This window comes from Panthera leo, chromosome B4, assembly GCF_018350215.1.
Source record: "Panthera leo isolate Ple1 chromosome B4, P.leo_Ple1_pat1.1, whole genome shotgun sequence".
In the NCBI taxonomy this organism is placed as follows: Eukaryota; Metazoa; Chordata; class Mammalia; order Carnivora; family Felidae; genus Panthera; species Panthera leo.
In genome coordinates, this window is record NC_056685.1 from 43695217 (window position 1) to 43720269 (window position 25053).

General features: G+C 37.1%; 2 protein-coding genes across 6 annotated transcripts in view; one reads left to right on the forward strand and one right to left on the reverse strand.

Moving 5' to 3' along the window:
* The first annotated feature begins 393 nt into the window (after positions 1–393).
* CLEC9A (C-type lectin domain containing 9A) lies at positions 394–14090 on the forward strand. Its single transcript, XM_042945788.1, has 6 exons — positions 394–556; positions 2484–2564; positions 8743–8889; positions 10911–11062; positions 12242–12363; positions 13025–14090. Exons 1-6 carry the CDS (start codon positions 466–468, stop codon positions 13143–13145), a joined length of 714 nt encoding a protein of 237 aa, XP_042801722.1. The 5' UTR covers positions 394–465; the 3' UTR covers positions 13146–14090.
* Positions 8324–25053, reverse strand: part of CLEC1A (C-type lectin domain family 1 member A) — a 35382-nt gene continuing 18652 nt past the window's right edge. For 2 of the 5 annotated variants that reach the window (XM_042945786.1, XM_042945787.1), the window contains 3 exons: positions 23498–23649; positions 21161–21279; positions 17819–20104 (listed from right to left, as the gene is read on the reverse strand). In XM_042945786.1, the coding sequence (XP_042801720.1) occupies positions 19954–20104; positions 21161–21279; positions 23498–23649 (422 nt within the window). In that variant the 3' untranslated portion in view covers positions 17819–19953. Of the gene's footprint in view, positions 8945–12437; positions 12602–15442; positions 15574–17818; positions 20105–21160; positions 21280–23497; positions 23650–25053 lie in introns of those variants that run through there. The other 3 variants (XR_006204688.1, XR_006204686.1, XR_006204687.1) reach the window with 3 other exon arrangements.

Genomic DNA, 25053 nt, shown 5'->3' on the forward strand with positions numbered 1-25053 from the left:
TCCCTAGCTTTTTTGTTTTAAGGATACACAGTGATCCACAGCTCCTTACATCCAGGTGAGCGAACCCTGGCTCTTTGCTCCCTAGGTCATCCAAATGCTTCCTACACCAAATATAAGGGTGCTGTTTGGACTTCTTTTCATCTTGACAATAACCTAGTGCTGTCACCTTCAACATCTGCTCTGCTTTTGAAACCAGAGCAATAATCTATTCTACCATCGGCCGTTTCAAGTTCAGGTTCTTTCTCATTTCCTTCTTTAACAAGTTCTACTTTGGCTTCAACTTCACAAACTTCTACTTTCTAGATGAAGATGCATCGATTCTATTCCTTAAACCTAAACATAGTTTCCCACTGGTGTGAGAAGTAGTCAATTTCAATTCTTTCACCAGCCTGCTCCTGCCACAAGAGGAGATATTTTGCCTCGGCTTCTCCTGGAGACTGCCTTACCTATCGAAGCATCTCAGACATGCAGGAAGAAGGGACATACAACTCACTCCAGTGGGATAATCCAACACCAAACCCTTACCAGAAACATCTGTCTTCCACCAAATGTTCAGGTAACCAGTTCTGATTATTTAGTCCAAGACTTTGCAGTTTACATTTTGTTTCCTGGCCTACGATGAGCCCAAGGTGATTTTTCTAATGAGATTACTCACGTATGCATCTGATAATGTGCATGATACGCTAACGTTAAAAATGAAGTGATATGGGAGAGTAAGTAAAGGTGCGAAACGAAAAGAGCAATGGCTACGACAAATACGTAACCTATGACAAAAAAGTAACCCTTTTCCCTCTCTCTCGCTGGAAAGACAACGAATTCCCAAATTTGGAAGATTCATGAAAGAAATCATATATTTTTTTATTAGTTTGGTTCCTGCATAAAATACCCTGAAAATCACCTGACAAATACTAGGAAATAAAGAGAAAACATGGGTTGAAAACCTGGCAAAATCTTATCAGTCTGGAGCTGTCTGCTCCAGTGATCAGTGCTGGTATTATTATTTAACATTTGTATTAGCTTCTTATTATTTTGATAATAGATTAACATGGACCGCAGGGTTTAATACAAGACAAATTTGTTATCTTACAGTTCTGAAGGTCAGAAGTCCAAAATTGGTTTCATTGGGCAAGGCATTGGCAAGGGTGCGTTCCTTTAAGGGGCTCTGGGGGAGAATACATCTCATTGTGTCTTCTAGTTTCTAGAGCGGCATTTCTTGCTTTCCTCGGCTCATGGCCTTTTCCTCCATTTTCAAAGCCAGTAGCATTATGTTTTCAAGTGTTTTTCTGCTTCCATTGTCATATAGCACCCCGACTCCCGACCTCCCACTTATAAAGTCCCAGATTAAACAGGATAAAGTCCCCATCCCAAGATCCTTCACTTAGTTTAAAGTCTCATTTACCACAAAAAATATTTACTGGTTCCAGAGAGTAGAACATGGGCAGTTGGGGCAGTGGCATTATTCAGCCTACCACATAATCCAAACAAAGATAACTTTTAATTCTTTCTGGCTAGTGTTAAGAATATAGCAAATCATACATTCTTCATTTTTCCTTTCTGAATAGATGCAAAATTACCTGGAAAAAAAAATGTCCCTCAGCCAAAATTTTATGTTTTAAAATTAAGGGATGCCTGGGTGGCTCATTTAGTTAAGTGTCTGACTCTTCATTTCAGCTCAGGTCACGATCTCCCGGTCCATGAGTTTGAGCCCCGTGCCAGGCTCTGTGCTGATGGCTCAGACCCTGGAGCCTGCTTGGGATTCTGTGTCTCCTTCTCTCTCCGCCCCTTCGCGATTCATGCTCCGTTTCTGTCTCTCTCTCTCTCTCAAAAATAAATACACATTAAAAAGAATTATTTTTTTATTAAAAAAAAATTTTTTTACATTTATTTACATTTGAGAGAGAGAGAGAGAGAGAGCACAAGCCAGGGAGGGGCAGAGAGAGAGAAGGAGACACAGAGTCTGAACAGGCTCCAGGCTCCGAGCTGTGAGCACAGAGCCCGACGTGGGGCTCGAACTCACAAACCGTGAGATCATGACCTGAGCCGAAGTCAGACGCTTAACCGACTGAGCCACCCAGGCGCCCCCCCGCCCCAATTTTTTTTAATAAAAGAAATATTTTTGAACCAATCTTGTTCAAGTGGCACTGGAGAGAGATGAGGATGTTTGCTTTCAAAAATGAAGGCTTACTACCCGGTTTGCTCTAAAAGATTGCTGGAAGAGAAAACTAGAAAACTAGGTAGTAAGATTGTGGCATCATATACCGTTAAGAGAAGTATGTTGTTTAACCTATTGGATTTGACATTTTTCCAAATCTAACTTGCATTTCCAAAAGTTCAGAGTGCTTTTTTCCTGTTACCACAGTCCCCAGGGCTTCAGGGATTCTCTAGTAGGAATGCAAATTCTTTCTTTCACTCGGTCTGCTCTTAGCCCATGTCTTTCGTCTACTTTCTCTAACCCAGTATCATTGGCCCTATTCCTTGCTCAGGAACATGGTGTCTTCTGGTGGTGATTTCATGTATTTTCTGCGTGGGCTCAGTAACAACCTCTGTTTTCCTGGGCATCAAGTGTAAGTACAAAAGGGTATCTTCTAAATAATCTCTCTGTATACATACTACATATACTTTACATATAATTATACATTATAAAAATACATATGTACATATATGCTGCATGTAGCTTTATAGACAATTCTATACATCATTATAAATAAATATCATAGTTTATAAATAGATAAACCAATCAATGAGAAACCTGTAAATGCATATAAGTGATGTAAAATAATGGCTTACTAATTTAAGTTATGGGGCATTTATGTAACTCTCTAACCACTGGGATGCTACTGATAACTTTTAATGCTCATCTGCACGAGTTAATTGTTTAACTCAATTCTAATGCCATAGTCTCTTTGGGGAAAATAATGCAAATAATGACTTATATTATGATTCAATTTGTGACTTTTATTAGTATGCCAAAGGATGCAATTTGAAAGATTTCAGTATAATGCTCTTTCTTTTCTAAATATGCATGTATTCTAAATTTAACTTTATGCAGATTATGTTAGTAAGAGCTTTTCACTTTACATGAGGCAAAGTACAAGATAGTAAGCTTAATGCAATCTGAACACTTTATTTGGGCCATAATTAATCACATTTCTTTAGTCCAAATTTTAAGACATGTTTTCGTATCTGGCTAGTGAAATTTTTATAAAATATAATAATTACAGAGCTGCAGATTACAAAAAACAAACAAAAAAACAACCAACAACTTGGATTATCACTCATGCTAGCACTAGGAAGTATATATAGAAGGACAGAGATAAAGTTTATTGTCCAGATAATTCCTCCTTTTCATATGCTCTGGAAAAACATTTCTCTATCTAGCAGACTATAGCTGGTGAGAATTATGAGTTCTAGAATGAAGAAGAGACAGGTTCAGATTTGCTTCCACAAAGTACAAGAAACTTGATCTTGTTCATGTTAGCCATGAACTTATTTTCCTGATTGTTCTTAGAAAATTGTTTTAAGAATTACTAGAAGTTCAATAAGTAATTGTTGCCTTGTCTATCACCTCAAAAGAAATTTCACAACAAATGGTAGCACTGCGAAAGCGTTCCTTATCTCACCGTCTACTCTCTCTGGGTATCATATAAAAACGTTATTTAAATCAAACGCAAGTCTATTTTTTTTAGGAAATTCACACTTAAATGTATATTTCTCAAACAGACACACTGGAAATAGATTGAGGAGTTGAGAGAGAACTAACAGATAAGTAAATTAACCTCTAATATTTCAGTTTCTTCTGTAAAACCTGGGCACTTTGAATGGAATATTGTCTAGCTCCATTCTGACGACAGTACAAGCATTCATGCACAGAGTGACACTGGAAGGATACAAAAGTAACTAAAAATGGGGTCAGGAAAGTAAGATAGACGGTGACAACATCAGTGATTGCTGCTTGTTGTTTTTTTAATGCCGTAATCCCATGGATGTAGTCTGTATGAAACAATTTTTTTTTTAACTCCCAAAACAAAAAATATGGGAAGAAAATACTTCCATGAGGATAAAGGAAAGCTAGCTAGAAAATAAAGTATTTAAAACTTTCAGTAATTTCTGGAAAATGCTTACAACTACAAGTTTTGGCTTTTTTTTGCATTAATAGCTACAAATACCTACTTTTAAAACTTATAAATATCACTATACAAATGTAAAATATTTTTACTAGTGGCTTTTCTTCACGTATAGTGGCTTTTATTTTTTTGCTACCAATACTGCCATTGGCCAAGATCATCTTTTACACTCTCAAAACATTCTTAGGGCTTTTATTAAGTAAAAGCCAGTTACAGAAACAAGAGTTGTGCTAAACAAGAAGTGGTTTGTTTCCTTCAGACTTTCTTAACTTATTGCTGTCCTTCCAGTTATAATCTATAACTTTTATAGCCAGTATATTTTGAGTTGTAAAAATCATGTTTAATGTCTAATAATTATCTCATCTTAATCATGTTCCACTTAATAAAGAATGTTAAATATTCTCTCCATGAAAATTTTCACTGTAAGAAAAAGGCCAATATTAATATTTAAATTATTATATAATATATAATTTAATATACATATTAGAAACAGGGACATGTTTCTGACAAAGAGTAATGAATGAAATCTATATCCTGTTTAAATATGAAGGTAATGCATGGGTTAATTACAAATTTTTTTGTATACCATTAAAAATGCATCCATATATATCTGACAGTAAAATGAGTGGTAAAATTAATCATGTACGTTAATATAAAAGGATACACTGTAGTAATTTAAAGAGGTCTTCTAGAACTGTTGCTATTAACATGGAGATATGGTTACACAATAGTTCCCATGAAATAAGCAGATTTAAAAGTCACTTATGGAAAAATACAGTTTTATAAAAATTATATGTAAAATAGATGGGGTTTTACATGCATATGTGGAAAAAAGTTTTAGTAGATATAAACTAAATGCTAACAACTGCTATTTGAATGGCGGGTTTAAATGTAAGGAGAAGCAGTTTCTTGCTTTCTTCCTACTATTTTGTATTTTCTATTTTTTTCTACCAAATGATTTATGCTAATTTCTATTTTGAAAGCTCTGTAGTGCAAAATATTTTCTAAAACATCAAATTTTTTCATTTGTTTTTACTCTTCTTTTTCATTTTCTTAATTCATCCATTAAGTATATCATACAACATCGTATAATTACAAGATACTTTTATTTGGGGGGCTTTAAAAACATTTGTCTTATATTCCCCCAAATAAATATAGTGTTTAATCTTTATTCCTCACTTGTCGCAAATTGATTACAAGCCCAACACTGTATTTTGCTTCCCATTTGGGGGGGAACAAAAGAGAAGTCTCATTTCCCTTTCTCCAGTTTTATTACAGTTTTATACAGTACAACCTTTTCAGATGGTAATAAACACAGCAGCAATAACCTCAAGAATATGGTTAATCTAGAAAGAGTTCATCGAAATTTAAACTTCTGGAATAATACTTCAAATTCCTAAAAAAATATTATTTTCAATCTCTAAACGTGCCAGATTATTGATAGAATAAAATAAGTAACATCACTGTCCTACTCCCCACTCTGGTTATATCTCGCCTTTTGCTAAGAAGGAACATAATCCAAGCCACTAGCAGCCTAGGTTACTTGAACCACCAATGGACAAGGCATAAACCATCCATTGCATATCTCCCTAGCTCTTGAGCAAAATATAGAAAAGAGGGTAAGAGTCCTAGACCATATTGAGAAAGATTAGCATATGTGTAATAATAGACCCCAAAGTAGAAGAGATAGTTCAATAAAAGTGGTATTATTTTAAGACCTACTGGATGAATGTTTTCCCAAACTGATCAGAAACATTAAGCCGCGGGTTTCAAGACATTCTATAAAAACCAGACGGCACAAAGAAAAGCAATATCCATGTGAAGAAAACTATTTAATAGACTAGGAATAGATGGGTACTTTATAATATGATTTTAAAAAAGAATTGACCTAAAAAGCCAGTCAGACTTAGAAGGAAAGAACGGCAACAAAAAATAATATAAAAGTAATGTGAAAATGGGAGAAAGGCAGGCTCTGCCGAATATTGAAACAAAATTATAAATATAAAATAATGAAGGCTGTGTGGTTCATTCCGCCGAGAAGCAGGCAGATTGAATGTAACTAAAATAATAGAAATATATTATTCCTATTATTCTATCCTTTCAGCTACAGATGGCAAGTAAAAGAGGATGGGGAGGACAGGCACGTGGGAGGCTCAATAGGTTAAGCATCTGACTTTGACTAAGATCATTATTTCATGGTTTGTGAGTTCGGGGACCCACAAGGAACTCTGTACTGATGGTGCAGAGCCTGCTTGGGATCCTCTCTTTCTCTCTCTCTCTTAGTCCCTCCCCTACTTATGCATGCAGCACTCTCTCTCTCTCTCAAAATAAATAAACTTAAAAAAAAAAAACAAGACAATGGGGAGGGGTTTCATTCAGTAAAGGATATGAGACCACACACAATGTAGCCATCTGGGGGTGAAACGCTGAAGTCATACCTTACAAATTCCAACAAAATAAATTCCAGCTACCAAATATGGAAAAATGAACTATACTTATAAAAGTATAATCTCAAGTGTAAATTTTTTACTAAAAATGACTCAAGAAACAAAACAGATGAACATAGGGGAATAGAAGGAAACAATAAGGTAAAAACAGAGAGGGAGACAAACCACAAGGGACCCTCAAATACAGGGGACAAACTGGGTGTTGGGTGGGGGGATGGGCTAAATGGGTGATGGGCATTAAGGAGGGCACTTGTTGGGATAGGCACTGACTACCAAAGGTAGATGATGAATCGCCAGATTCAACTCCTGACACCGTTGTTACCGTATATGTTAACTACCTTGGATTTAAACAAAATCAAAAATTTTAAAAAGCATCTGACATACGTGGGGCAAACTACCAAACGCAAAGTCAAAAGACACACTGGGACAGTGTAACTGCAGCTCGTATCAGGGAAAAGCTCAGTTTACCAAAGTACAAGTGCACTAGCAGAACCCGTTAAATGAGATTGATTTGCCGAAGAAGAGTCACACGGCCCAAAATGCCAGGGCTGACAAATGTACGGTTTACCATAAGAAAAGGGTACAATTTAACGACCACATTAAAGTAAGGATATGTATTACAATGAAGGATCCGGACAGGCCAGGTACGAACAGGTGTCTTGTCCTCCCTCTGTGACTATCCTTTCGGAACACAGTTCTTCTCTTCAGTCAGGAATCACCAATGTATACACAGAATACTTTGGTACCAGGGCACCTCAAATAGAGTCTTGCTTGGGAATTTTTATATTTTGCTGACCACATAGGCATACTTCTGTAAGGTAACCAGCTTCAACAGCAGACCCTGCTCAGGACCTCCTTGTAACCAGGGGCAAATCATCGGTCATATGGCATCAGTAAAGAATGCCGACAAGCTAGTATAATCTGGCCCCAACATCCTCAGACTGATGATTGCAAAGTGACACTATTAATCAGTATGTCTCATACCTCGTCCAGAGGTCGGTACCAGGCAGAAACTTTACAGACACTGTCAGGCTGATCCCAGGCCTGTTTGAATGAATTCTCAGCACAATAAGCACCTCATATAAAACAGTCAAGGAAAGAGTAGAAACTCAATGAGAAAAATTATAGTTAATTATGTATGTAATTATATATTATATATTATATATAATTATACACTTCATAGAAAAGGAAATACAAATGACATTTATATGTACGAGAAAAAGTTTCGACACCAAAGTAAAAAGGGAAATGCAAAGTCAAATGATATTGAGATACCATGTGCAACAGCATATATGGAGGGTAATTTGGAGATATGTAATACAACTTAAATGTACATAAACTTTGACCAAGCAACTTATCTTAAAAATGGGCTTGCATATGTGTGAAATTATGTATGACTAAGGTTCTTTATTACAGTATTTATTTCTGGAATGCCAAAAGATTACAAACAGTCTAAAAGTCAATAGAAAATGTCTAACATAAATCATGATATATCCAGACAATGGAATTCGATGAGAAAGCTATTTATATACTGATATGGAATTATGTCCAAAATATACTTTATGATTACCTTTCCTTAAAGTTTACTTATTTATTTTGAGACAGAGACAGCATGATTGAAGGAGTGGCAGAGAGAGAGAGAGAGAGAGAATCCCAAGCAGGCTCCTTACTGCCAACACAGAGCCCGATGCGAGGCTCAGTCTCATGAACCAGGAGATCATGACCTGAGCTGAAACCAATAGTCAGAGACTCAACTTACTGAGCCACCCAGGTGCCCCCCAAATATATTTTAAGTGGTAAAATAAAAGGTGAAAAACCATATAAACAGATTGCTACCGTCCATACAAAGGGAAGAGAGGGCATTTTATATGCATTTGCTTGTAAAATTCAAGCAAATATATGTGGAAGAGTGAAAAAGAAATTGGTAAAGCTGACTGCTCTTGGGGAGTGAAGTCAGGTGCATGAGGAGACTGGGTGATAAAGTGGCTTTTTGCTCTGTCTCCTTTGAAGTTTTTGATTCTTGAACAGTGTAAATTGTAAACAAAAACTTAATGCGAATTAAAGGCCCAAAGATCATCAGTAACTTGCAGCTGTACTTAGTCTGTATGGAAAAACTAGTTTGCAATAATTTGTTAGCATTTTTTATTAAGAATGATTGTTATTGTTTGAAGTGTTCCAGGTGTCCACTATTGCAATGAAGCAGCAAGAAAAACTCATCCATCAGGAGAGAACAATGTGGAATTTCACACGATGGCAGAAAAACCATAACCTTCAGATGAAATACTGTCAAACCTTGATGCAAAACTCCTTCATTTCAGGTAATTGATATCAAATCAGTTTCCACTGTGCAGATACAAATGCAGGCACCAATCCCTTAAAAGAAAAAGTGACATACATTTTACTCTCAGCAGAACTACAGTCAGAGCTTTAAATTAGGAGGGACATAATTTTGATCCACACTTCAGTTCAATCTTATTTATATATTTCCATAGAATGTGGAAAATACTGAGGTCCCATGAAATGCAGATTTAAAAAGCATATAGTCAAATTTCAAAGGGAAATGTGTAGGATTAGATCAGATTTTTTTTTAAGCAGCATTTGATGTTTTACCCAATCACTCCAATTTGTAAGTGCATCTTTAATTATAGTTCTAAATTCTCCAATATATTTAGTTGAGACATTGCTTTAGATTCAAATTTAGATATCCCTTTGGGCAGAAAAATCATTTTAGAAATCAGAGTATTTATCACAAAAATTATAACAATGCAGGGTTCAACTCTTTTTAAATATTCTATGAAGTTATTTCAGTTTTATCTTTTACATCTCTTACAAGCATTTCTTTTCAAATAGGCTCCACACCTAACATGCGGCTTGAACTCACAACCCTGAAATCAAGAGTCACACTCTACCGACTGAGCCAACCAAGCCGCTCCCCTCTTAAAAGCATTTAAACCTAAAACAGCCTATTTCTATTTGTTTTGTAGTTTGTCAAATATTCTATGGTTACTTAATTGGCATTAATTATCCTTGGAGTGAATACCATTTAAAGAATCACCAATGAGAGAGATCAAAAACCTACTATAGCTCCTTCTGACTAAAATGTAGTCAAATAAATGTTTACAGAATCACTGTGTGCCCCACAGTGTTTTTAAATACATCAAGCTTTTGCAAGCATGAGTCGGGCCCACATCTGAGCCACCAACCTTGAGACAATGACAATATCCATTTTGGAGACCTACAAATCTAACATGTCCTCCAGACTTTCAGCTGCTATTGTCAATGCCACTCAGACTATAACTTTAACAATAGACAAGACACTGATCAGCATAGATTCTAAATGAAGGATAATGAAAAGCTTTAAAAAACTCAACATTGGATCCATGGAAACTGATAATGAACTATTTGTGACCCTCAGTAGAAGTCCTCTGTCTAGAAACTAGAGTTCTGGAAATGCCAGTGTCTTTCCCTCTATAAAACTGTGCAAGAAACAGTCAAATTCTTGCTTTTCGGTTCCCCTTTTATACTCTTGAGCACACTTTTTTTGTGAATACATTCTTTAAGACAGGGTTCATAAAACCGATTAAACAATATGGCTTACTTGTTAGTTATATCCAAGTTCTGAAATAAGCTTATTGGTCACTTATGTTTTTCTTCAATTTTCCTCACTCACGTTTTTCTAAAATCATTCCTCAAAGTAGAATGAACTGTTTGTTCTCTCCCTTACCTACGAAACACGTTCATGTTTAACTCTCAGAATTTAAACATCAACTTGAAACTTATTACTCAGCTTGCCTAATGGTCCAGTATATTTCCAATTAGATTGGACCAGTGAGGTTAACAGACATGAAACAATAAGCAAACAAATGAAGACATAAATGATGTCAACCTAAAGAAGGGAAATATTTATAAAAATAGAATAATCAGCTCACTTATTATAGAAGAGGAACAATTTGGGGAAAGACATTCCAAAGCTGATTTTAAGTTTAAGAGAGAGAGAGAGAGAGAGAGAGAGAGAGAGAGAATCCCAAGCAGGCTCAGCACTGTCAGCTTGAAGCTTGACGTGGGGCTCAAACCCACGACCTGAGCCGAAACCAAGAGTTGGTCGCTTAACCAGCTGAGCCACCCAGGCCCCCCAAAGTTAATTTTATCTTAAACTAGTTCTTACAGACCTATTGTAGTTGGAAATAATTATATAAATCTCACTACGGTAAGTACTGCCTCATACGAACCATTTGGTTAAAAGTGCAGTTTCATTGGGGGTGAGACAAGGGGTTCCTTTGGGGAGATGTGTTACTGATATTTTTCTGATAAATTTAACAAAGTATGTTTATATTCAAAGCCCATAACTGCAGCCCTTGTCCAAACAACTGGATTCAGAATGGTGGAAGTTGTTACCATGTCTTTGAAAACTGGAAAATCTGGCACACCAGTAAAGAGGACTGTTTGAAGGAGGGCTCTAATCTTCTACAAATAGACAGTAAAGAGGAAATGGTAAACGCTATCTCGTGGTTTCCTATCATTCTGAAAATACCCTGATACGTTAAAAGAAAGGACTGATTCTAATAAGACAGGATTCCTTAATATTCTACAAAAGTAGTATATTTGTTGTACGTAATAAAGGTCTCAAAGAGACGAAGTGGGAATTGCCAAAGTTTGTTTTCCCTTTAATTAGACAAACAAAACAAAAGCAGGAAGCTATCCAGAAATCAACGAGAATATGTTAGCTGTATGTCCTTTGTTAATCAAAAAGGCGAGGCGGTAAAGGAAATACTATTTTATGACTTGTTGATCCACTCCAAGATGTACGTATATTACAGTTGTGTATGGTTCAGAGTCATCATTTTCAATGCTGTAGGGAAGTATAACAACCAATCACAACTCTGTAATTACCAAGGAAAAGCGGAAGTATAAAAAGGGAAGTGACGTCATGAAATGGAGAGGTCTATGAAAATAAGCATTTGCTAAATGAAATGTTTAGTCTGGTTCATTACCATCTTAAAACAAGTAGTGTTTCCCTGAAGTCATTTTACATATGTATGGAAATATGTATGAAGTAGAATACAGAGTTAACACATTTCTGACCTTATTAAAAATGTATGCTTGCTATATTCAACGATTAGCTAACGTTCAATTTTCCAAGAATAATGAGAGAACAATTTAACAATATGTTAAGGACACGCAGTAAACCAAGACAACTTGAACTCACTACAATTATAGGCTTCCACTATTTTTTCTGTGCAAATTTGGTGACAAAAGCTAGTCATGTTTTTTCTAACAGAATACCCCTACAGTTAAGTTGCCTCTGGAATCTTCTAAATTATTTCTCGTATTGAAGTATACTGGGAAAGAATGATCTATGTCAGGTCTATGATGTCAAGGATAGTTCTACTTTTCCTGATTAGTATCACACCTTGTTTTGACATGTATTAACTGCCAAACTCGGAATCTGTTAAGATTATTTTATTACCAGATGCTGATTTTCCTTATAGTCCTTAAGACCCCATCTATCGTACAATAAAAACAAATCTACGAAATGTATCCCTTCTTTTAAAACCATCTCTGTCTTATTCTTTCTCAATTTCCATCTAGGCAAAATGTCACACTTTATATTCCATCATAGTTTGTTGCTGTTTTCCCCCTAGCTCACTGTTGAGGTCTTGTTTCTTCTAGGACTTTATCACTGGCCACCTGAGGAAGATCAAAAGTGGCTATGATTACTGGGTGGGACTGTCTCAGGACGGTCTCAGCAGATCGTGGCTTTGGCAAGATGGCTCCGCTCCTCCCCCTGACCTGTAAGTGTCTGAGGGAATTGTTACAAGAAAAATTAGAAACCTGAGGGAATTCAGACGTTCCTTTTATTTTATACCTCAGAGTTTTTCCAGAAGACAGAACCAGCAATGATAGCTTCACAGGCTTTTTATTGGAACCAAAGCTGAGGTCATTGAAGGGTAGCTTCATGGCTTCCAAGTTTTCCTCCTTCTCAGTCCTGCTGCCATCACCCGTAGCACATTCACATCAAAATTGGAGACACTGCATGAACAACATTTATCAGTATCATGACATTTCCTGTGGATTGTTTAATGGCTAGAGTACTAAGGGAAAGACATTATGGTGATTATTAAGCGATTTCCATATTAAGGTTTTTAGATAGAACTAGGGAGATTGGTGAACAGGATTAGGTGCCTTAGTATTTTGAGAGTTAAGAGTCGGGAGAGAAATCTTAAGCTAGAGCCAACTTTTCTGTCTCTATTTCTTTTAATGTCAGGCTTTTTGCTATTGTAGTAGCATATTTTTATTGAGGGAAAACAGCTCTGTTACTGAAGAAAGAGGGTGCCATAGGAGGATACCATATTAAAACAAAACAAAGAGCTACCCACCTCACGTTAGGTACCCACAAGACCATCACAGTCAGCCCCATGCCTAAAGTCAGATTCACTGACTTTGCCTCCCCAGGTCACCAGTAAAGACATTCCAATCAACTAACCAGCTTTGCGGATATCTCAAGGACAAGTCCCTGTCTTCCGCTAACTGCAGCATTTGGAAATATTTTATCTGTGAGAAGTATGCATTATGATCCTCTACCTGAACAAAATTGCACTTGAAGAGATCTATTGCAAGAGTGTGCTGATCAGGCCATTGGAAAACCTGCCACAAAATTCCAAAGGGCAAGTGAAGTATGCCTATGTGTGGGCTATGAAACTACCTACCTGGGAGGTAGGTATCAAAACCTATCTCTGCATTTACACTTGGCAATTTCCTTCAATGCTTTCCAGACCTTCATTTGATATAGTGTAAATTGCCAAGAATAAAAGTGACTTCGAGCTACTGAGGACAAAATCCCGAAACGCTGAGAACAAACTGAAGAAAAAACATGTTCTTGTGCTTTTGTTTCCCCCTAATCTAGAGTGACTATAAACTCCACACAAAAATCTATAAGCCCCTGGGGGGATGATGCGTTTCTAGCTGGCTGATTTTTTTTATATATAAATAAATAAATGTAAGCTTTTAAAATCTCTGCCTGCCAGATCTTTCTTTGCATGTTTTCTAGGCTTCCAGGCATTCCACTATTGAATCTGCAGGAGAGTAGGACAGAGATATGGATTTTCATATTAGAAAGAAGACTGACAGCTATCTGCTGCCTGTAAGACAATACCCTTTTAGGATTGCAGAATTCTACTGGACGCTTGCATTACAAGCACTTTATATAAGTAGAAGGAGTAGTTAGGCCGTCAGTACCAGTGCATCTCCAGTAAAGGACAGCTGTGAACTTCCTTCTTTCCTCTCTCTGACTGTCTCTAGTACTCACAAATCAAAGGACTCAGGCTGGGACTCTCAAGGTTAACACTCCAGCATTTTTTTTTTATTTTTAAAATTTCAATTCCGGTATAGTTAACATACACTGTAGTATTAATTTCCGGGGTACAATGTCATGATTCACCAATTCCATACGTCACCCTGTGTTCATCATGATAAGTGCATTCCTTAATCCGCATCATCTATTTAACACCCACCCCCCCACTTCCCCTCTGGTAACCATCAGTCTCCTGTCAGTAGTTAAGAGTCTGTTTCTTGGCTTGTCTCTTTTTTTCCCCCTTTGCTCACTTGCTTTGTTTCTTAAATTCCATATATAAGTGAAATTATATAGTATTTGTCTTGCTCTGACTTTCTTATTTCACTTAGCATTATACTCTCTAGCTCCATCCATGTCATTGCAAATGACAAGATTTCATTCCTTTTAATGGCTGAATAATATTCCATTATGTGTGTGTGTGTGTGCATGTGTATGTGTACCACATCTTTATCCATTCATTAATCAATGGACACTTGGGCTGCTTCCATATCTTGTCTATTATAAATAATGCTGCTATAAGCATAGGGGTGCATGTATCCCTTTGAATTAGTGTTTTGTATTTTGGGGGTAAATACCTAGTAGCATGATTACTGGATCATAGGCTAGTTCTATTTTTAACTTTTTGAGGAACCTCCATACTGTTTTCCAAAGTGGCTGCACCAGTGTGCATTCCCACCAACAGTGCAAGAAGGTTCCTTTTGTTCCATATCCTTGCCAATATTTATTGTTTCTTGTGCTTTTGATTTAAGCCATTCTGATAGGTGTAAGGTGACATCTCATGGCAGTTTTGATTTGCATTTCCATGATGACAAGTGATGTTGAGCATCTTTTCATGTCTGCTGGCCATCTGGATGTCTTTTTTGGAGAAGTAACATTCCACTGTAACTGCATCTCTCTGTGCCTCAATTTCTTCATTGTAAAATAGTAATAGGACTTATTTCAAAATATTATTTGAGAATTAAATTATTAATGTATGTTAATTGCTGAAACTATTGCCTTTCCTAGAGTTTGACACTATATCAGTGCTCATTATTATTATCTGGAGTAAATTACTAGTCATCTGTAGGCATCAACTTTATTAATGTAGTCCAGATAAACATGACCCTTTTTCTTGCTCAGGTTACAGGAATATTGAGAAGCTAAAGTATTTTCACAAGGACTAGCTGAGCTACATTAGATTCTCATCTCTCTTTACAATAAAGATACCGCTTAAATAAAGTGAAACAAAATAAATCCACTGAGGCTAGTGGAAATAACTTCAATGAACCTAGAAGTCTATTGTAAAAGGTGACCTTTGAAGGATAAGGTCCTTTAAGGATGGGAAGAGCATGTTTTCATGTTTTGTTTTGTTTTGACTTTTTTAATGTTTATTTATTTTTTTGGGTGGGAGGAGGGACAGAGAGAGAGGGAGACAGAAGCAAGCTCCAGGCTCTAAGCCTCTCCAGGGAGAGGGAAGCAAGCTCCAGGCTCTAAGCTGTCATCACAGAGACGACGTGGGGCTTGAACTCACAAACTGTGAGATCATATCTGAGCCGAAGTTGGACTGAGCCACGCAGGCGCCCCTATTTTGTTTTTTTAATTTACCCTTGACCTGGAGTTTAAACGGTGGGCTTTTCAATAACAGGGGTTTTTGTCTAATTTTCTGCTGAACCTGGAAAAGGAAAATAGCACAGAAAACACAGTATAAGTTGAGTCCTGTGTTTGGTTTTCACAGCTGACAGCTGGCGGTTGAATATAATAACCTGGAATAAACGAGAAACAATAACAATTTGACTGTCTCAAGATTCTTCAGAGTATTGTCATGGAACTATGTTTACAGAAAGGATAGGAAGCATTTAATAACTCTGTTAAGAAAAAGTACAATGAAGCCAAAGGCAAACATCCTTCAGCTGATGTCATTCCATCAATATGTGATGCATAATTTACAAGCCAGAATCTTATCTACAGTGCAGCTGGCATAGGACCCTACAAATTTCCTCAGTGGCAATACTGCTTTGCACATAGATATTACGGGTGGAAATTTTTTTTTCTTGCAGATTGCTTTTGGCCCAGAGTATCAAGGTCTTTTTCCAGGCACTGGTAAGGGATTGGGCCTTGGCACAGAGATAACAAGTTTTATATGTTGGTCTCACCAATACTCAATTGGATATCTTTCATCCATCTCATTGAAATCCAAGTTAGCTTTAAGAAAAAGGAGGAAAGGAAACATAAAACCCTATCCTATAAATGTAAAGAAGCTTTGTTACAAGCTATGGTTAAAGTACATTAAGCGTATAAAAAGGAAAACATTAGAATAGTAATGTTGATAGAATAATAATATTACCGGATCCTAAAAACTTATTCATACAACGAGCCTTGTAAAAAAGTTATGTACACTGTAAATAAAATAACGATGGTTTTTGCATTCTGCGAAAATGACAAGAATCCCTTTACAAAGTAGTTGATTGAGGAGGGCACCTGTTGGGATGAACACTGGGTGTTGTGTGGAAACCAGTGTGACAATAAATTTCATATTAAAAATAAATAAATAAATAAATAAATAAATAAATAAATAACAAATATTAAGGCCAGACCCAAGGCAATCTACTAGAGTCTTCTACTTATTTCATAAGCGCTTATGTCTCCAATGTAAAAGCTCCCCTTACACTTCTCACTCTTCCTGCTGTTACAGGACAGGGCTCATGATCTGTTTCCTGTTGATAAGTTTTAAAAGCGGTTCAATATCCTCAGGAAAATAAATAACTCATTGTGTACCCTAGGGAACTCAGATCTACCAGGAAAGGCTATGTTCCTCATTTGACTTTTCCTGAAATTTCTTCAGAATTAACTAACCACACAAAAGCCTGGAAGAGAAAAAGTTTTCACGAGCCAAAAATTAATTCACGCGGTGCTGCTTTTTCTGATTATCCATGGAAACATGTCTTAGCAAATCACATTTTCAAGTTCACGTCATGATTATTTCCTTTTTTTTTTTTTTTTTTTTTTGAGAAAAAGAGAGAAAGAGGATTCCAAGCAGGCTCCACTCTCAGCGGGGAGCCTGATGTGGGGCTCGATCTCATTAGCCATGAGACAGTGACCTGAGCTGAAATCGAGAGTCTGATGCTTAACCAACTAAGCCACCCAAGAGCCCCTATTTCCTATTCTTAAGTATTTAAAAAATGGGGAGAAAATGTTGTGCCCTACTATATTTCTGTTCTTTCGAAATATCTGCTCATATTGTGATCAGTGTCGCAAGTTGTGTGATACAGATGATGGGACCGAGGGCAAATATGGAAAGAAATAGGGTTAAGAATAGCAAGAATGTCAAGTAAATGCTATTTTTTCCCTCTTCACTATCTAAAGTGACACTTTCCCTTAGGTTGCAGATTTGAAGGGAGAACACTTTTCAACACCCACTTTCCAGGCAGCTAGTCTCTTTAAAGCAATGGCATTTAAAGAGACACTTGTCATTCAACCCTGACCTAGACTGCAGTTATGTAGGATGCCAGGGGTCAAAACGATGTGTCCCATGTCCCTGTTTTACAACTTAGTCCACAAAATAATTTGACTTTCTCATATTAACCATGTTTTCTTCCTGTGGTCACAAAACTTAAATAACACTTAATTGCTTAACTAAAGTCCTAAACCACATTTCTTGTTATGTGCCTATTTTATTAATTGCATTCATTAAGTATCTGCACTCATCATAAAAAACATTTGGTAATCTCCACATCTTCCTAATGTAAGTGCCTCTCGATAATTTACTAAAGAATACAGATATCCAAAAAGGGTTGCTTATGCTTTTTTGTGGTCCCTTATGTAAAAAAAAAAAATAGGGGTGCCTGGATGGCTCAGTCAGTTGAGCGTCCGACTCTTGGTTTCTGCTCAGGTCATGATCTCATGGTTCATGGGATCCAGCCCTGCTGAGAGCACAAAGCCTGCTTGGGATCCTCTCCCAAGGATCCTTCCTGTCTCTCTGCATCACTCCTGCTCACAGTGTCCCTGTCAAAATAGATAAATAAACTTTAAAAGAAAACACTAAATCCTTTTTTTACGTGTTGTTAATGTCGTTTACATTTCATATTGCAATTTAGATTATAAAACTAATTTCATATTTACCCCAGTTCAGCCAACAACAGCACCACGAGAAAATTACAAACATTTCCACTTCATACTTAATGAAATAAACTTCATGAGGTAAAGTGATTTGCCCAATAATGAATCAGTATAGGGGATCTAAAACATCTCCTTTTATGGCCACAGGTGCAATTATTTTTGCACAACACAATAAATCAAGACAAAGTTTGTTCAACGCTGAAGACATTTCCTGACGAATCGACAGAAAATTGAAAAGAAAATTAACTCATAAGTAAGCAATCCACAAGCAGTGATTGCTAAGTAATGCAGTCTTATGAAAATGAATACAGAAATATTCTCTTTATCATGATTGCTAACTTAATATTTTACCATGAGATAGATGCTTACTGAAAATAAAACTAAAACACCCCAGTTTCCACTGCTGACAAATAAAGATTTATAATAGATGATCCTTTCTAGCATGAAACCCTTAGAATTGATTTTTCCATAAACCAACAGTCAGTGGTTGTGATGGTGTTATTTACCATGACTCCTGTTATGATTGTGCATATTGGCTTCCTGAGAAAGGAATGCTTACACAACAAACCAGTGATGTGTGCAAATGTCACAGTCTCTCTTCCCCTTTCCAGGACCTGATTGGATAACTCAACCTATTAAAATTTCCCTGACTTATCTTTAGCCCTGTGTTGATGACCAGCTTGCCTCAAAAGATTTCATCTCAGGAAAGTGCTAAAACCACCTTCTTGAAATCAGTGTGCCTCTCAAAGACTTATCTTCTTCCAGTGATCAAATAATCAGTACTCTTGTACAGTCTCTACAAACTCTCTGTAAGGCACAAACAACCAAAACACAGGTTGCTATCATAGTTTGAAGAACATCTCCACGCTGAAAATTTCCCCAAATCACAAATCTATTCTCAAATCACATACATTTCACATTATTTACATTTATTATTATTAAATCTTCAGTACCTGAAAGGCATAAGCATGGATCAAATGGAAGAAAATAGGAAATGATTAAAGACTCACATGATTAGATTCACATAAAGAGACTGACATTTGCTCTGGTCTTCAATCTCTCTGAAGGGAGGATTGGGGCAGTAACTGGGATACAAAACTGAGCTGAGAATATTTCTTTCTTGGAAGAAATTCCTCAGGAAAGGAGATAATTGTTGGAGTCTTAAGTGAACATGGGGAGGTATGTTCATAAGAAGTTAAGATTCTAATAAAGAGAGTTATCCCAGTGGGAAGCAAGCCCTAGACATGGCAGATGGGGGCTTTATTGAGAGAGTAGGAAGGGAAAAGTACGGACTGAAGCAAACAGAAACAGAAAGAATTAGTTCTGTATTTAAGAACGTTGTATAGAAAATGACTGCTAATTTCTCATGGTCTACTTGACCTTTGGAGTAAAGAATGTTACACACCTTTATTTCCTCTACTTCAGTAAGTTTCTCACTTCTCCAAATATTAAGGAAGACATGGAAAAAGGCAGATGATATTAGATGATGAGAAGGAAGAACGCTGGAAAGCATCTCTAGGTCAAGAAGGTAGATTACAACTTTACGAAAGTCTGCGACTGGTGGGTGGTATGCAGATAGGACTTCTTTGTGACTCATAAACATTTGCATGAACCCAAGCTCAGAAATGCTGGCAATCTTGAGCAGGAAACAGGAAAGTGTTTCTTGTACCTGTCAGAGAAACTGCCTTTCCTCCTTTTTTTCCATTTCCCAATGTCTCGAATATCCTTTGCAATGACCTTGCTTGGCTCAAACCATTTTGCTGCTTTGTTGTACAAACATGGCTCCAATAGGAGAAAAAAAGGAACTGAAACCAAATTATTACAGGTGCCCATAAAGAAATTGACTTTTGTTCTGATCTTCAATTTCCCTGAAGGGAGCTTGACATCACCTTTATGGCGGAAGAGTCAATCACCTCCACGTAATGGCTCAAAGAGGCTAATGGAGACTCTCAAGCTTCACTGCTGCAGCCTTTCTTTCACACGCACACCGCCTCAACTCTTTGCAGTCCTTTGAGAAAGCCTTCCCATTGAGGATGGTCACACAGTCCCTGCTTCTTAGGCTGGTGAAATCTATTATAATCTCCAACCTTGAAGAAAGAAAAAAAAAAAAGTTAATTGAATCATAGTTTACTTCTAAAGTGAAATGTTAAATACCCAGAGAGTACATAGGGAGTATTCTTCGCTTGACAAAATTGTAGAATAGACACGCAGAATGAATTTACTGCGAAGACGGGGTCACCAAGCTCTTACTTTCAGCCCCTCAATTTCCATACTCATTCTTAGAAGCATCCGTTCATCTAAAGCAACAAAAGGTGTTTCTAATTAAAACTAGGATGCATGCTACAATCCATCAAATTTATCATATGATTTTACCACCATCTGAGAAATCATCTGTGACTCAGTTTAATTAACTGTAAAATTAAAAAAAAAAAATGATTACACTGATTATGTCCTACCTCCTGGGAGAAGATATCCTGTACAATATAAAGAGAAGAAAGGTATCTGTCCGAATGTGGCTTTAAACTGTAATATATTTGGGGATAGGTATTACATTTACCTGTTTCAAAAGATACCATGACAATCCTATCTAAGTGCTCATATAAGTAAAAGTAATTTTTGATAATATTACTCTTACAACGTCAGCAAATCTAGTCTCAGAAACTGTACTTTTAAAGATGTGCTCCCCTGGGTGTTGTATAGAAACCCATTTGACAATAAATTTCATATTAAAAACATTAATTAATTAAATTAAATGAAAAATAAAATTAAATAAATAAATAAATATGCGCTCCCTATTACACTACCCAGAAAGCCAAGAAATCTGAGGTCTTATATTGTCTCTGGGTATTGATAACTCCAAGGGACTTCAGGCCCTGAGATAAACACTCTGAAAGCATCCAGACGGGGAACTGCCCCCACTGTTTCACTAACAGTTTGTAGGTCTCCTTCACAGGTTTATAAGCCATTGGAAAGCAAGCACTACGTTTTATTTTTGAACGTCTTGGTCCATCCTCTTACAAACCCCGCACCCAGTGCGAAGCAGATGTTCGACTAATGCTGATTGAACCCAATTGTTGGACCCTGTGACGCAAGCAAACCCTCTCTATTAAATGCTTTTCCCACAAAATGTTCTGAAGGCTTACAGTTCAGAGGAGTACGGGGTTCCATCGGTCCATAGCCACGCCTGTCCGCTGCCATTGCGGGATAGCCCTGTCCAATAAGAGTAGAAAAACTCAGAGTAGCTCTGAGGCATGGCAAACTCCTGTGAAAGGCACACAAGAAAATCTTTAGCTTTAGAGATGTTACACCCTATACACACAGAGATGTGTAGGGCCAGCCAACACTTTTAATACAAGAACAACACATGAGTCCTGCCCCACATAGGTGATAGTGCCCTTGAGAGAAAAAGTGTCTGCGGGGAGGTCAATTTGGCCAAGTTAAAGAATTGATCTTGTCTTAATAATTATGGAATGTATACTGATATTCTGAAACCATGAATCTCATCAACCAAGATTTATAAACGACCCATTATTTGCAAGTCACAAATACTAAGGTTTATATAAAAAAACGAGAGGCAGATTTACAAAGAGATGGGGAGTAATTCTGGGAAATGGAAGAATATGGAAGGACAAGTGTAAACATGGGAAAAATAACCTTTATACAGGGACTGACCCAGAAGGAGAAAAGACTAATGAATATAATTTAATGCAAAAAGATGTAAGAGAAAATCTGGAAGGATGATTTATGTCTCAGACAAGGAAGGGCAGAGAAATTTTTCCTATATGTGTGTCTATTTATATTTTTGTATAGTATTTATATATACATATATACTCATATATATAATTTCTTCCCTAATATCTATATTGAAAATTTTTTATTTTTTTTAACATTTATTTATTATTGAGAAACAGAGAGAGACAGAGCATGAGCATGGGAAGGGGCAGAGAGGGAGACACAGAATCTGAAGCAGGCTCCAGGCTCTAAGCCATCAGCACAGAGCCCAATGTGGGGCTCAAACTCACAAATCCCAAGATCATGACCTGAGCCGAAGTCAGACGCTCAACCAACTGAGCTACCCAGGCGCCCCTATACTGAAATGTTTTTAAGTTATTCACTTCCTTCTATCTAGTCTCACTCTTGATAACATAGAAATTATATAAATTTGTGATAATTATCCATTTTTATGTCCTTCTTTTCCACCATATTATGAGTTCCTTAAGGACACACACATTTTTTTATGTCTTCAACCCTTCAGTTAGTTAATGGCACATGTTTGTTCAAGAAAAGATTATTGGCAGTGTATGTGAAACTATCACTAAGTAATAGTCATCGAGTAGGCCTATCAAAAGAAGTGTAGTTGAAATACTTCCGACTTAAGAGTAGATCCCTCAAATTAAAAGTTCTGAATATAAATCACATGGAAATGATTTAAATATATACAAGGATATGAAGCATGAGAGAAAATCACTGTATAACCTCCACGATATTCCCTACCATTATATATAACGCAGTTCAATTATATACCTGAGTCCTCAGTATGTATGAGAGGTGGGGGAAACAAAGAGAATAAGAAAAATTAGATGGGCTTATGGTACGACACATTGTCTTAGTCAAATAAAGTTACCTCCCTTTCTGCCTAAATTGAGCTGTCAAGAAAGGATACAAATATTATTTTAGTGGATAAGAGACAGTGCAGAGTTCTATTCATCACAGATTTCAGAAAGTAGGTAGGAATTCGGATGTAACCAGAGGGATGTTAAGCGTTTGCATAGTGAGGTGGCCTTTTATTTCAATTAAATAATCCTTTGTGGATAAACTACTTACTCTGGGCCGAGACCTCCGCTAAAACAATGATAAATACATAACGGCCACACTGCTTGAGGGACTAAATCCAAAGGCAACGATAAATATTTTTTTAAGGTGGCGACAATTACGTGATTTTTAGAGTTTATTTTAACCGCATATACTTAATATATGTCAATTTATAATTTCACTTTCATATTTGCCTTGACCAGTCTATGTTAGGTTATAAACTTCTGGAAAGCAAGATATTTATCTGCAAACTCTAGTAATGAAGAGTTTACTTAATGAAATATTTTTAATGAAAGGCCTTGTCCCTTTATAAAAGAAGGACAGGAAGGACTATTTTCATCTTTCTGACACTGCCTCCATATTGTGCCCTTCCTGCCCACATCCAAGGAGGTGAGGCACGAAAACAGGTTTTAATTTGATTCCTGACTGGTGGAGATTTTGAAGCGCCTCCTCTCGTGGTTCTAAGGCATGGGTTTCTGTGGAGAACAGAAAATGCCTTCTTCCATAACCCAGGGAATCACTCGACACAACAGGAATAAGACTTAGGCCTTGATGGCAGTAAGTGTGAGACTCTGTGAGCATTGACTCCTTAGATTCTTCTTATACGGCGCTTTGAAAGATCTCCTTTTGCGAACAATTCACGCACCGACTAAGCCTCAGGATCTTACCAGCACTTCCTGCGTGTTTATCTTCAGCATGGTGGCGTTCTCTGCAATGCAGAAATATTCACAGCCTTGCCAACTCTTGCTGTCTCTACAGAATCGGTAGCATTTGTCCCCATGCCATTTCCATTTTTCTGGACAAGGGCTGCATCTGTGTTCTTGGAAAGAAACCAATTTTGATACGTTATTTTTCTATCCAGGTCTACCTTCTTTCCTTTCCTGAAGTTATAATAGTACGTGATGACTCAAGAGAGAATTGATGCCCTTTCTCTTATTTAGTTGCCCAGGTAATGATAACTACAAATGTTTACCGAACACTCTCTATGTGCCATGAGTTGTTACTGGTACTGAATATACAGTGCAATTTGAAAATATCCAGTGAAAATTGAAACAGGGGCGCCTGGGTGGCTCAGTCGCTTAAGCATCCAACTTCGCCTCAAGTCATGATCTCCCGGGGCCGTGAGTTCGAGCCCCGCGTTGGGCTCCGTGCTGACAGCTCAGAGCCTGGAGCTTGCCTCCGATTCTGTCTCCCTCTCTCTCTGCCCCTCCCCTGCTTGTGCTCTCTCTGTCTCTCTCTCCGTCTCCCTCTCTCGCTCTCAAAAATAAATAAACGTTAAAAAAAAAAAAAACTAAAAAAAAAAAAAAAATGAAAACAGACACTACCTGCTTTCATGGAGTTTGGAACCTAGCAATGAATGATTGGAACTTCCTTGCTTCTTGCCATATGTAACAGAGAATATTCAGTTTCATAAAGAGCTTTTCATTATGCATGGTATTTAAGAAACAACTGAAGCTTCCGTACTTTTCTTCCTCAAAATTCTCTTGAATAATTGTAAAAAAAAAAAATTTTTTTTTTCATAGAGAGAGAGCATGTGCATATGCACGTGTTCAAGCAGGAAAGGGGCAGAGGGAGGGAGACAATTCCAGTCAGGTTCCATGCCCTGCACAGAGCCCCACGAGGGGCTCAGCCTCATGACCATGAGATCATGACCTGAGCTGAAATCAAGACTCCATGCTTAACCAACTGAGCCAACCAGGCACCCAAAGGCTTTTTTTAAAATGCAATATATACCAATAAGATATGGACTCTTTTCTCATTCTAAAAAAAGTCAATAAAATTTAAGAAAAAAAAAGCATAAGTACTAAGCAAAGTATGAATTCAAAGGGTAAATCTCCCTGAAAGCCATGGTTTTAACACTGGTGAGGGTACATGGCCTTGGGCTTTTGAGAACAGATATTTGTAACCACAGTCCTTAGGGAGGTATGGGAACTCAATCATTCCATAAAAATATATCTATTTTAAAAACAACCCAGTGTCAAAATGTTAACATGTTACAATGTAAATGGTCAATATGCTAATGGGTATGATGTTATTGTTTGTATTTTTTTGTGTGTGTGTATGTGAAATATTTCTTAAGGTAAAACGAAGTTTTAAATAAGTAAATAATTTGGGAGATATTTCGTAAGTTAGTTGATATTTCTGGCCCAGACTTTATAGCAAACTACTTACTCAGCTCTCCACTTGGATATCCACATGATACTTCAAATTCAACAGGCCCAAA